This window comes from Terrapene carolina, unplaced genomic scaffold (assembly GCF_002925995.2).
Source record: "Terrapene carolina triunguis isolate 2854851 unplaced genomic scaffold, T_m_triunguis-2.0 Scaffold96, whole genome shotgun sequence".
Classification (NCBI taxonomy): Eukaryota; Metazoa; Chordata; order Testudines; family Emydidae; genus Terrapene; species Terrapene triunguis.
In genome coordinates, this window is record NW_020664447.1 from 54,637,570 (window position 1) to 54,651,686 (window position 14,117).

General features: G+C 36.7%; 1 protein-coding gene across 1 annotated transcript in view; it reads left to right on the forward strand.

The window, feature by feature from the left end:
• AKAP6 (A-kinase anchoring protein 6) overlaps positions 1 to 11,107 on the forward strand; it is a 297,070-nt gene extending 285,963 nt beyond the window's left edge. The window contains 2 exon segments of the mRNA XM_029911420.1: positions 326 to 3,747; positions 10,159 to 11,107. Of these exon segments, the coding sequence (XP_029767280.1) occupies positions 326 to 3,709 (3,384 nt within the window). The 3' untranslated portion in view covers positions 3,710 to 3,747; positions 10,159 to 11,107.
• The last annotated feature ends 3,010 nt before the right edge of the window (positions 11,108 to 14,117 follow it).

Below are 14,117 nucleotides of genomic sequence, written 5' to 3' on the forward strand. Positions count from 1 at the left end.
TGATTTATCAAAAACAATCTTTATTGGAGAGAAATCAAAATCCTGTATCACAGGTTTTCAATCAAAGAGCAAATGTATTCTGGTATATACAGAAAAAGTACAAAAATGGAGACCATGTTTACATTTCATTGATTTCACTCTCATATGTCCATTTTAACTTTACATAATACATAACTCATTGGTATTTATATAATAGCGGTAAGTGCTCCAAAGAAATAAGCACTTACATTGAACACATGTAAATTAAAGGCAGTGAATTTATCCTTATTTCTCTAGAATGTTTTTTAATGTATAATTATTTTTTATCTTTGTAATTTTTTTACAGGAGCCCCTGAATGTTATTGATCCTGGTTTGATGGACCTAAATGGTCCAAATGAAGATGCATTAGAATGGGATGAAACTGATATAAGTCATAAGCTGATTAGCATTAATGAAGAATTAAATGAACTCGATCAAGAACAAAAGCAGGATCATCCAAAACAGAAATCTGCTTTAGAAGAATGTGGTGGTAATGGCTTGAATCAAGAAGAACATATCAGTGATCATGAAACTCCTCTGTATTGTTCCAGCATTACATCACCTCCTAGCCCTCACATTTACCAAGTCTATAGCCTCCACAATGTAGAGTTATCAGGAAAAAAACATATACCTTTCTTGAAAAAGACTTCAAACTTCCCCAGTGTAACACAGTCTAATATTTTAAATAAAAGTCTTAAGGACTCCCCATTTTCCTCTACTAAATCTCTGCCAGACCAAATAGGCAGGACCACTTTGGCAAAACCATTCAATTATATGTACCATAGTGGAAACATAAGCAGACATTCTGAGAGTGAAAGCGGAATAGTCAGTGAAGGTGATACAGAAACTTCAAATGATTCTGAAATATTTTTGATAAATGATATTGAAGGAACCCAGAGTAATCCTGAAATTGGGCCTCTGGAAGCCCACATGAGTGACATAGTTGATGTGATAAAACAAAAAATTAAACAAAAAGACGACGACCATATTACACTTTCAGATAATTGTCACTCAACTTCTTCTGCATGTTGTGCAAGTGGAAAAGAGGGAGATTTAAATGGTGCTACCCAACATATCTCTGATTGTTTGGAAGAAGAATTACAAGGAAAACATGATGTGTTTACATTTTATGATTACTCTTACCTCCAAGGCACCAAACTCAAATTGCCAGTGATGATGAAACAATCACAAACTGATAAAGCATGTACAGAGGGCACTTTACTTCATGGTTTTTATTTTAATAAAATCCCCTGTGAAGCTGAACATCAATCTGCAGAGTTACAACCAGATGAGTTTATGCATGAACTTACTTTGGCAAGTGTCTCCAGAGAATCAGATCCCACTTCCTGCAAATCTGTGGAGGGTTCTAGGAAATTAACTGATATACAGAATGCAAAACAGGTTTCACGTTTATCTCATAGCTCTTCATTAGAATCTCTTTCTGTGGCAGGTGATTTGTTTGGCTCAAGTATTTTTAAAGCTGGTGATGGTCTTCAGCGAAGCACATCTTTGGAAAGCTGGTTAACTTCATACAAAAGCAATGAAGATCTTTTTAGTCATCATGGCTCAGGAGACATAAGTGCAAGCAGTGATTCTGTTGGAGAACTCAGCAAAAGGACATTAGACCTCCTGAATCGTTTAGAGAATATCCAGAGCCCCTTAGATCAAAAGATAAAGCGCAGCATTTCTGATATCACACTCCAAAGTAGCTCACAAAAAATCTCATTAGCCGGACAGTTAGCATTAGATATTGCATCCTCAATCAATGAAGATTCAGCTGCTTCTCTCACTGAACTCAGCAGCAGTGAGGACCTTTCTCTTTGCTCTGAGGACATTGTATTGCATAGAAATAAAGTGCCAGATTCAAATGCATCATTTAGGAAACATCTTAATCGGTCAGTAGCTGATGAGAGTGATGTCAATGTCAGCATGATTGTTAATGTCTCCTGCACTTCTGCTTGCACTGATGATGAAGATGACAGTGATTTGCTTTCAAGTTCTACCCTGACCTTGACAGAGGAGGAGCTGGGCATCAAAGATGAAGATGACGACTCTAGTATTGCAACTGATGAGGATATTTATGAAGAGTGCAATTTAATTTCTGGACTTGATTACATAAAGAATGAACTCCAGACTTGGATTAGACCAAAATTTTCTTTGACAAGGGAGAAGAGAAGATGCAACCTCAGTGACGAAATTCAGTGCAGTAAAGATGTAAGTAGCAATGAGACATCAAAAGCAATAGATACATTGAGCACTGAAACACTTTTGAATGGTTCAGTATATAAGCTACCAGAAAATAATGGCAACAGTAAAAACGTATCAGATGGTCATGAACTGGGGACAAAAAGTCAGACTATAAAGGATAGTTCTCAGGCTACTAAAGATCAGTTTGTGGATGACATGGAGAATGGAAATATTGAAAATACTCCAGACAGTCAAAAGGAAGAGCTTATTAGAACTTCATCCACTCCCAAAAATCTTGGCTTACTTGATGGTAAGGGAGCTGAAAACGATTGTTGCATCTGCGAAGCGTTTACAGATAGTTCAGATGATTCACATATGGATGGTAAGGAGACTGTTCAACCATCAAATATATTCACGAGTCTTCTACAAGAATGTCAAAATCATCTTCAATCTGACAATCGTTGCATTGCTTATACTCCCAATCGAAAGCCTTGTATGGAGCCTGCATCAGAAATGAGAGGTATAGATACACAAGATACTTCTTTACTAAAATATTTACCTAATGATCAACAAAGCAGAACAAGCACTATTGAAAAACCTACCGATTGTTGTGTATCTTTTAAACCAAATGAAGCAGAAGAGAACACCTCAGCGAGTGGTAGTGATTCATGTTGCAACTGTGAATCTGTTGCTTTCGATAAAAGAAATGTGGAAGATTGCTCAGTGCACAACTTTGTGATGGAGATAATTGACATGGCATCAACAGCCTTGAAGAGTAAATCACAGCCTGAATGTGAGACAGCCACTCCTACTTCATTAACTCAGATCAAGGAAAAGGTAATGGAACATTCTTACCGGCCCATACAACTAAGAAAGGGGGATTTTTATTCTTATCTTTCTCTCTCCTCTCATGATAGTGACTGTGGGGAGGTAACCAAATACATAGAGGAAAAGAGCAGTACTCCAGTGCCACTGGACTTTGCAGATGAGAGAGAAAACATTGAATGTTTTTTTGAAGCTTGTCCTGAGGAAGAGCGAGTTGAGCAGCAGCCACATTTCTCTTCCGCTACTCCTGAAGGATCTCTGGCAGCAGGCAAAGTCCTAGAATTATTGGCTGAACCTAAAACTTCTGCTAAATGTAGTAGCTTTTCTTTCTTAAGTAATGACATTGATGTAAATGTGCCCAATCCTTCCAACCAAAAGGTATCAAACAATTTAAAAAATATTATTGATGATTCACTGACTTTGGATAGCCATAATGAAGGCTTAGACATGAATTCTCTGCAGTTTAGCACTAAAAAAAGAAGTACCGGAAAGTCCCTTGGAACTGGGAAGTCTAAAGGAAGTATTGCTGCTTCTGCAAAGGGTTCAGCTATAGGTTTTCAATTAAAGCCAGAGCACTGGAAAGATCAAGATGTATTGCACCAGGACACTAAAACACTTACTTGTGAAGAAAAACTCCTGAATCTTCACACTGAGAGGCACATTAATATGCACAGATAGAATGTAACCCTCCCGTGCACATACATTATCTCAAACAGGTATGTACTGTACAGTATGGCTTTGCATATGACTTATTTTTATATGTTTGTATAATGAAAGGGTATGAATCACCATCCAGGACTTTTGTTTTATGATAGCACCATGCTTTATATATATTTGATTGATCACAATCCAACCCCAGTTTACACACCTCTGGTCAACTAATGTATTCGAGACACTGGTTTTGCCCCTGGTTGTTGCATGGACTGAAGCTCCACTCCAGTGGAACACACAAAATCCATTGGAGTCAAAATTCTGTTCTGCTGATCTTGGAAATTCCATAGGGTTGATATTCCCAGTTAGCTCCCATTCTCCTTCTTATGCTGCTGAGCTGTCCAGCCTCGTAGAAGCTGTCTCTACTTAGGGACACCCCCTTCTCCTCTCTTCTCCAGAGTCAGCTGGTCTTCTGCTATAATCAGCGACCCTCTGTTACCCAAAACATTTGGACAATCAGAAGTTTGGCAATCCCATGAAGCCTTCATAATATCAGTGTTCTACTGTGTTTGCAAATAATCTTGTGAAAACAAACCTCTGGGATAGTGGCTAACCAGATTAAATGGAGAGGTATTAACTTATCTGCTAATGTCTATATCCTATGATTCTGGATTTAAACCTGCTAAGCAATTATGAAGAAAAAGGAATGACAGGCTAAATGATTAGTGTTACCAAAATAAGAAAGCTTTACCATGAGGGTTATTGCAAATGCAAGACTAAGGTTGTACAGTAAGGACACAAAAGGTAGAGGAAGGTGAAAAGTAAAGGCTACAATAGCAATATTAATTGCTCCTTTCTGGTATATTTTATGATGTATATTTTGGAACATAAGAAGTAGAGATGAGCCTAAGATGTGAAGTTTGGCTCCAATCTTTGCCAAAGTTTGAAGAAGTTCAGATCAGGTTTTCTGGCTCACGTAAATCTCTAATGAAAAGAAATATTAAACTGCATATTTAGCCAGAAAAACAGAAATAGAAAACAGCATATGCTTTGCACCTCACCACTAATTCAAAGTGGTGCTAGAGCCAGCATAGATGGCTATGCAAGAATCACATTAGTGCAGAGGAATCTTCCAACAGTTTACAGCCAGCATAGCTGCACCTATGCCACACTCAGCCCAGCTGCTTGTGCAGGGGGTGTGGCTGGGAGAAAGGAAGTGTGATCAGGGCTTTCTTACTCTTCATGGATCCCTGGCTGCCATATTGATCTCTTGAGGTCTTTGGTACACAATGACCTAGAATTAGGGAACTGCCAATTCCACCTTTGCATCCCCATTTCCGAGTTGGGCCTATATATACAAAATGAGATTGTTGGTTTTGGAAGTGTAACTTTTGCATTTCCTGAGCTAATATGACATTGCTATAGTTTTTGTCTATACTTGTATGATTCTCTGTATGCACACATATACTTGTGCATCTGCTAACGCTTTCTTGTTACAACAACAATTATCTGACACATCCCAAATAATATTCTCATAAGCAAAGTAAGGAAATATGGTCTTGTTGAAATTACTTTAAGGATGGGGTTAAACTGGTTGAAAGATCACATTCAGAGTAGTTATCAATGGTTTGCTGTCAAACTGGGAGGACATATCTAGTGGAGTCTTGCAGGGGTCAGTCTGAGGTCCTGTAAGTATGCTTGTAAAATTTGCGGATGACAGCAAGCATGGGAGGGTTTGCTAGCACTTTGGAGGAGAGGATTAGCATTTAAAATGACCTTGACAAATTGGAATATTCATCTGAATTCAACAAGATGAAATTAAATAAAAAACAAGTGTGAAGTACTTCAGTTAATAAGAAAAAAATCAAAGGCACAGATACAAAATGGGGAATAACTGGCTAGGTAGTGGTACTGCTGAAAAGGATCTGGGGGTTATAGTGGATCACAAATTGAATACGAGTCAACAATGGGAATGCAGTTGCAAAAAAGACTATATAATTCTGGGGTGTATTAACAGGAGCCTTAGGCTACGTCTACACTACCCGCCTGAATTGGCGGGTAGAAATCGATCTCTCGGGGATCGAATTATCGCATCTCGTCGGGACGCGACAATCGATCCCTGAATCGACGCTTGTACTCCACCAGCACAGGTAGGAGTAAGCGCCGTCGACAGGGGAGCCGCGGAGGTCGATTTGCCGCCGTCCTCACAGCGGGGTAAGTCGGCTCGGATACATTGAATTCAGCTACGCTAGTCGCATAGCTGAATTTGCATATCTTAAATCGACCCCTCCCCCTCCCCCGTAGTGAGGATGTAGCCTTAGTATGCAAGATATGGGAGGTAATTGTACTGCTTTACTTAGCACTGGTGAGGCTTCAGTTGGAGTACTATGTCCTGTTCTGGGTGCCACACTTTAAGACAGAATCTTTGGAGAGAGTCCAGAGGACAGCAACAAAAGTGATAAAAGGTTTAGAAAACCTGACCTATGAAGAAAGATTTAAAAAATAGGCATGTTTAACTTTGAGAAAAGAAGACGGGGGGATGACCTGATAGTCTTCAAATATGTTAAAGGCTGTTATAAAGAGGACTGTGATCAGTTGTGCTGCATGTCTTCTGTAGGTAGAACAAGAAGTAGTCAGCTTAAACTGCAGCAAGGGAGATTTAGGTTAGATATTAGGAAAAGCTTTGTGACTATATGGATAGTTACGCTGTGGAATAGGCTTCCAAGGGAGGTTGTGGAATCCCCACATTGGAGGTTTTTAAGAACAGGTTAGACAAACACCTATCAGGGATGGTCTAGATATAGATGGTCCTGCCTTAGTGCAGGGGACTAGACTAGATGACCTCTCGAAGTCCCTTTCAGCCCTACATTTCTGTAATTCTGTGATCTTTATCCTGACACTTTCCTTTGCACGTATGTGTGTATAATGTTGCATTATATTGGAATTGTGACATCAGAGAAAAGATGCTTGAACAGCTTGTGGGTGTTCACGACCTGACAATTGCCAATTAAGCAAATACTTAAATGAAAGCTTAATACACATCTACTGGCTTAGTGACACCATCCACATCAAAATCACTGGAGAAGCAGCTGAAATTCAACTGGGAAATTACAAAAGAGATGGATGAGAGTATATGATCAAGTGCCTATATTCAGAGGACTATGTATACATGGAAGTATCTGTATGAAAAGTGAGATGAGGACAAAAGGCTCAAGTTTGTAAGTTTATACAGTAGACAAAGTAAATTTGAATTACTCTTGTGTTAGAGTTCTTAATTTCATCACTTATTTATTATTATATTAACCTGAGAAAGAGAATTACCATAGTGTGTGTGTGACTGGCCTGTTCTTCTTGCCCTCATTCTTTCACTAATGATGATAGTAATATAACTTTGCACTTCAATAGTGCTTTTCATCTGAGAATCTCAAAGCACTGCACAAACTTGCCATCCACTGTTACAGATATTACAGTTACTTACATGTAACAAGCTGTGTTTTCATTAATACTAGGTTATGACAACATACAGTTAATCAGGCCTGAGGACCAGAATTGAGTATAAAGAATAGCGATATTTACACACCCTCATGAAATTCAGTGAAAGGAAATGCTGAGACTGTACATGATAGTTTGATGGAGTCATAGAATAATTTTTATTTTGCCTTAAGGTTACAAGCTTTTTTAAATAATAAAAAGCCCTTTTTATTACATGCTACTCTTTATTTAAGAAGCTATTTATTGTTTGTTAAATGTTAGATAGTATTGTTTCTATTAAAATTACACATAGATTTTATTATTCCTAGCTTCAATGCTGGGAATGTACCTCAAGCAAGTAAAAAAAATGAAAATCCATGCTGCCACATATGAGATCTGTGTTTCACTAAAGTCTGAATTCCCTTCCCCCATTAAGAGCTTGGTGCTGTAACTTCATCTCTCATGCTATGGGGAATGAATTACAGAAGCAATCTATCCTAATTTGTTAACTTATTCAAATAACAGTTATTATACTTAACTATGCTAAAGATTATCTTTTTGGTGGCAGATTGTTTATTTTTTGATGAGCCTAATTACTGATTTTCTAAAGGTAATTTACATTTATTACTAATACATCTTTTAAAATGTGACAGATAAATGTTGTTCCCATAAGTATATTATGAAAAAAGTTACTATTTAAAAACACATTATTTAATTTGAAAGATAAATGGCAAACACCATTATTTTTTCCTGTAGCACCTGTGCTGTAAGCTCATTAAAATGTGTAATTCCAAGTGTAGCTGCAATACTAAGAGAAAAATAATCTATAGTATAGGTATACTCTAAAAATATACTTGGAATGCAAAGCTGACAAAAGGCATACTTACTGATGTAGCTTGGCTAATTTTATCTTCTTTCAGTCTATGTTTGCCTTGGCTGTATAAGAGGATAAAAGCTATAGTGGAGGAAATATATTTTCTACCAAATGTATTTAAATTGCAATATTGTTCTTTATCAGTTTGCTGTAAAACTGACCATTAAGGGAAAGTAACAGCAATTCTATAAGCAGCTTCAAAAATACCTCTATTAGAACTGATTATTCTACTATATGAGCCAATATACAGCAGAGGTGCTCAGAAGTGATACTGATTTTGTTTCTCAAGGAGAGGACAGCTTGAAAGAACAGCCTTCCTGCATATGAGATCATGCAATCTTTTGCTGTCACTATGACCCATGACTCACCAATGGAATCAGGATTCATAGTCATATATTCAGTGTGGGCAGGGATCAATTCACTACAAAACCTTATGTGATGTTCCTAGAGTCTTTTCTGGAAAATACATTAGATTTCTGTGTGCGATCTGTTATGGTCACACGTAAGTCACAAAAGATATTTCCGTCCTTTTGTATAGAACATACAATTTAAATTTCACATACATTGGAAAAAAATTATTACTTGGTTGAAGAAAAATAAACTGGTTTTATCCCATAATCCTGCAGCAGGAGTTAAAATATCCTGCAACTGACTGTAGCCAGGAGGAACCTAGAGGGAAAGGATGGTCCTGTGGCTAAAGCACAAGATTGCTAGTCAGACAATCTGGCTGCTATTCCAAGCTCTGCCATGGACTTTTCGTATGGCCTCAAGCAGATCACTCAATCCCTTTCTACCTCAGTTTCTTTAACAATGAAATATCAGGGATAATAATTGAGGAGGGAGTCCTGAGGCTTAAATCATTCACCGAAAACTGTTTTGAGATCCACGGATAGAATGTGATATCTAAATGCAAAGTATTAGTAGTTACATAATTCTATGAAAAAAACAGTATTCAAGGCCAGTGGAATACAGACACTAATGTGTAATAATTTAAATATAAAAAAATTAGGCTGCAGGAATGATCTAAACCTTTTCTTACCATTTATCTTTGCAGATTTAATAGGGCACTAGAAACAACAGTGTTTCTTTACCTTTTTTTACAACATAGTCATGATATTTTATTTCACTATAGCAGAAAATTCCACCAGAGGACTTATTTATATATCTACATGGTAGAAATAGCTAGTTTATATTATCATCTGTGGACGTTTTGATTTTGGAAAACAGGTTAACTGTCCAACAGTGAGACTTCTCACTATAGATCTGATTAAAACCCACACCAAAGTTTTTAAAGAGCAAATTTGATATCTTCATTATTATGCATGTTGTTTTTGCACTGATTTCATGTAATTTACTTTTTCTATAAAAATAGAGAGGTCAGTTACAGCAAATAAGATCAAAGGAGAAGGTAACTGGATAGATCCAGATATTTCTGCTTAATTTGGAAGGCATATAATGCATGTCTGGAGTGCCTCCTAGGAAATGCCTAAGAGATGTACTTTGCACTAATCTTTTAGCTGTATTCCGACAGTTATTTCTTCATAATCCTCATCATAAGCCTCTGCTCTTTGATGAATAGTTTAACCCTAAACTCCAAGCTGGATAAATTCCATAGTATGAAAAGTTAACTCATTACTGGTGCCAGAAATGTCCAAATAGTTCTGTGATACCCCTCTTCGCCTTTTATATTAAAATCTCATTGTATATACGTACATAAATTATGTGTGTCTGTTAAATATTGTGTATCCCTTTTTGTTGTTTGGCTATGGCAGATCCATATTTTGTTATTGATCGGAGCACCTTTGAGTGTGCTGAAGGTAAGTTCACAGGTAAGTATAAGGACAGGATCCAGGGAAAAGGTCAGACTTGATGATTTCCCTTGTTTGTTTTGAAACTACGTTCTTAAAAAAATCAATGAGTTTTCTACATCAATACAAAGACATTTTTTACTCTAACTTGAATCTAGGCATTTAAAAATCGTTGTTCACATACTGTATGCCTGTGCATTTAAAGGCTTTGGCATGTAATCGTATAATGGCTATCTTCAGTTGTTCTGGAAGAGCTTGTGTTTTGCAAATAAAACTGTATTTTATGTAACATACTTTCACTTTTTTTTTTCATTTCCTTTTAGAAACTTGGCTGCTGTTCAGGTGCAGGTTCATCCTGTTAACCATGGGATGACCTCCAATGCCATTGCATCATTCACTGCCTCTCGTTACACTGACTCCCAAGATACATTTTCTTTCCAAATGTGATTTGTCCATGTTGGTTTTCTGATCAGGCTACATATGCTGGTCCTAATTCAGTAATCATTTTGTAGTATAGCAAAGCCATTTGCTTTCATGTGGATTCCCCTCCCAAACTACCTCTAACTACCCACTCTACCTAAACTGAATGCTTCTGTAATACTTATCACCCTTTACATTCTTTAAAGTTTTGAAATTCCACAAATTGATCATGATCAGTCTGATTCATCTTTACAGAGCTGTACCGTCAGTACTCTCTTATTTCATGTATCAAATTTAATATATATATATGTATAATGCATATGTTTGTTGAAACTATTTTGTGTTCAAAATTACAATTTTATTTGATTGCAGCAAAAGGAAAAGTCATTAGTCCTCCTAATTCAATACATCTAAAAATTAAGCAATTAAAATCAATGCCATTTATTTCATTTTAAAATTTAATCTATGCAACACTTCAAGAAACAACTACATGGTGTTGTATATTAGGAACTGTTGACATTCTACTGAATTAAGTACAACATTTTGGGTTTTTATGCTTCTTGAGGTGGTAAAGGGAAAAAAGTTTTTAAAAAAGTGTGCCTTGCTGTATTTCTTATACCATTTATTAAAAAGCTGCTTTCAGAGTAAAATTATGTTGGTTTCAAAGGAGGAAATAGCAAGGTTAAGATGTGTGAATAATTTCTGTATATATGTATAACCAAGTACAAACATTGATGTATAATGACAGTATAAAATGCTTTCATGTTTGTGATGTCCAGTGATGTTGAAAATATAAGCCTTAAAACCATTAGATTGCATGATAATTAGAATCGGCATAATAAACATCGTTTATTGGGGAAAAAAAGCAAAATTGGTTATCTGTTTTGCCTACATTCGAAGAAAAAAATACTGCATCAAAATACAGAAGAGTTATTGTTTGCAATCTTTCATAGAGTCTAGAGTTTCTATATCAGTCAAGAGGTTTGGGCTACATGGCTCCAAAGTAAAGGTCATGCAAACTAAGGAGTTTCAAAATCTTTCTGGTCACACATGGAAATGCAAACATTCAGGCAGATGAATCTAATGAACTGCAACACCAGTTCCCAAAGAACAAGTATACATATATCTTAAACCTTTATTTCTTTATTATTAATAGTTTGATGTTGGATGTTAGGAAACTTTCTGTCTCTTAAAATTTCATTCATTTACATAGTTCCATTGAATGAGCTTTGTATATATTTATATAAGCTCTTTTACAGTTAGGCTGTTTGAATAATTTAGATTATGTACATTTTAAATGTTTTTATCTTGTTTTAAAACTATATTGGGTGGCTAAAACAATGCTGAAAGCTCTATCTAGTATCTCTGCAAAAATGACTCTTTCCTAAAAATCTCTATTGTAAATGGAGGCTACAGTTAATAAGCCAGAAACTGGGTCTGCTGTTTTCTATTTTATCTGTTTAATATATATATATATTTTCTATTATGTGCGTGGGGGATTATTTTAAACAAACAAAATCCTTCAGTATTGGTTTTCTTAATAAAATCAATCAATCAAATAAAATGCCAGTAGCCTAGCCAGAATTTAGAAGACGACCTAAAATACCTCATTGGCATGTCCATGTAATAGTGGAGGAACTGGTAAGAAAACTTTCCGGTTTCAAGCTACCAAAGGCGTATTTTCACTTATAATGGTGAGAAAAACATGTAGGTCCTGACTCTTATCTTCACTAAGTCCCCTTTACAAGGCCAAAGCACTGTAAAAGAGCCTTATGTAGATGAGAATGAAGCCCTTAAAAATTTGAGAAAAATTCCTTGCAATTGCCTTTTTGAATCTATGACGTGTTCTCCACTTGCATATTCTCACTGTTACAGTCCAGAACTGTGTTTAAGTTAAACCCAAGCCACACTGAAGGTCTGAATCACTCTTTACAGAATATTGGAAAATGCCAAATAATTTCTAGGTGCAATTTCTCATAAAATCATACAGACTTTAGCCAGTCTATTTTTTTTTAATTAAAATTATGAATTTTTAGTGATTTATCATGGTTAATTTTTACATGAGAATTGAGTTTTGAAGTATATCTTGGTCTGTCTTAGCACTTTGTTTTTAACCTAACTCACTCTGACTGCAATCATATCTTGATGATGAGAACAGAACTCGTAAGTTAGAGGCTTTTCATGTCTGTCAGCTCAGCCAACAAACTGCAGAACTCCATCAGTTATTGTACCGTGCTTCTGCTTTATTAGGTCAGTGGCCACTTACTGGTTTTTCTAAGTGAAAATAATAGTATAATCACACCATAGAGCCAATAATTCATAATACAGTATTTGGAATAGTATATGGTTACAATTCAAACTTGTAAGGCTATGTGGCTTAATCCTGAGAGGTGGAGAACACCTTGACTTAACTAGTGTTTGCAGAACTATATTATTTGATCTCAGGAGACAAAGTACAGTATCATTTTTATAACTGTGATTCAAGGCCATTCATTATCAAATATTCTTTACTAGCATGGTTATAAGCTCTATATTTTCTTATTTTTTTCTCACAGAGAGCATATTGGATTTTGATGTCAATATAAATTGATTTCTGAAAGAAAACAAATCTCTGGCATGCACTATACAGCATTCACTCATGTCATATAAAAGCCATATGCTTAGAGCCAAATTGTGTCTAGCGCTTGGAAACAGTTATAATGCCCGCTCCCTAAAAGAATTGCAAAAGTGGCATTAATATAGCTCGTATCCTGTCTAACACCAACCCATACACAGCCCCCTCACATTCTTTTTCAATTGGGTGAAAATCACCTATGGTGCAGGAGACTTGCACAAATCCCTTGGCCCACTTAACCCTAGATAGGGGGTGCATGGAGTTTTTGCCTGTGCACTGTCCGTACGCTGAAGAAAGGGTCTGCATACTGGCTGCACATTGACTATAAGAAAGTCCCCCAAAAATAGCATCTGCAGGTAGTGAGGAGACAGCACAGCAGCCCATGCCCTGCAACTTGGATTTCATCTCCCTAAGCGCTCCACATTCCACCCACCTAGAATCTGAATAGTCTGGCTTTATGCAGATAGAATGAATGGCACCCACTAAGAGTAGGAATAATATGCACAGTGGGACTGTGATCCAGGGGGCACTTCTGGAAGATATGCTCTATCAAAGCAGCTGTATATACATACACGTGGACATAAACTTTGCATCGTATCCCTGACCCCACTGGTCACATGATGTTGTGCCTTTCTATCAGGTAAGTCAAAGAAGGCCATGTGGAATAGTGTCTTTTTATAGGATGAAGAATCCAGGTGGCAAACTCCACTATGTGCTCCTACTGCTTACCATAGTTTTCCTGATATAGAGGTACATGTATGCAGGCAGCCAGAATCTGGCCCCTCAAATGCTGTTTGAATTTCAAACATTAAATTCACACTGATGCCATAGACCTTGATGTGATACAGTTGTTTAATCTAGTCTATATATTGAAAATTCTTAAATGCCTGTGTCAGAAAATAAAAAGCCTCACAAACCTGGAAAGTCATGAAAAGTAGTCCCCACAAACTACTAATCTAAACTTTCAAAATACTGTCCGGGTTATAAGCAGTACATATACTCTATATTGTACTATTACACACTAAGATAGCGATAGGCTTCCATCCCTGTGCCTGGGAGTTACTGCACGTATACCATTAAGAACCGAGTGCATACCTATTCCACAGTCCTTAATCGAGGTCCCTGATTTACACTTAATTCAAATCTCCACTGAAGTCCTTAGTGTTGGACTGTAAAAGAGGACAGACTTTTTCCTACTGACTCTACTTTACAAATCTCACATAGCAGCATAAATGTTCACAACACTGT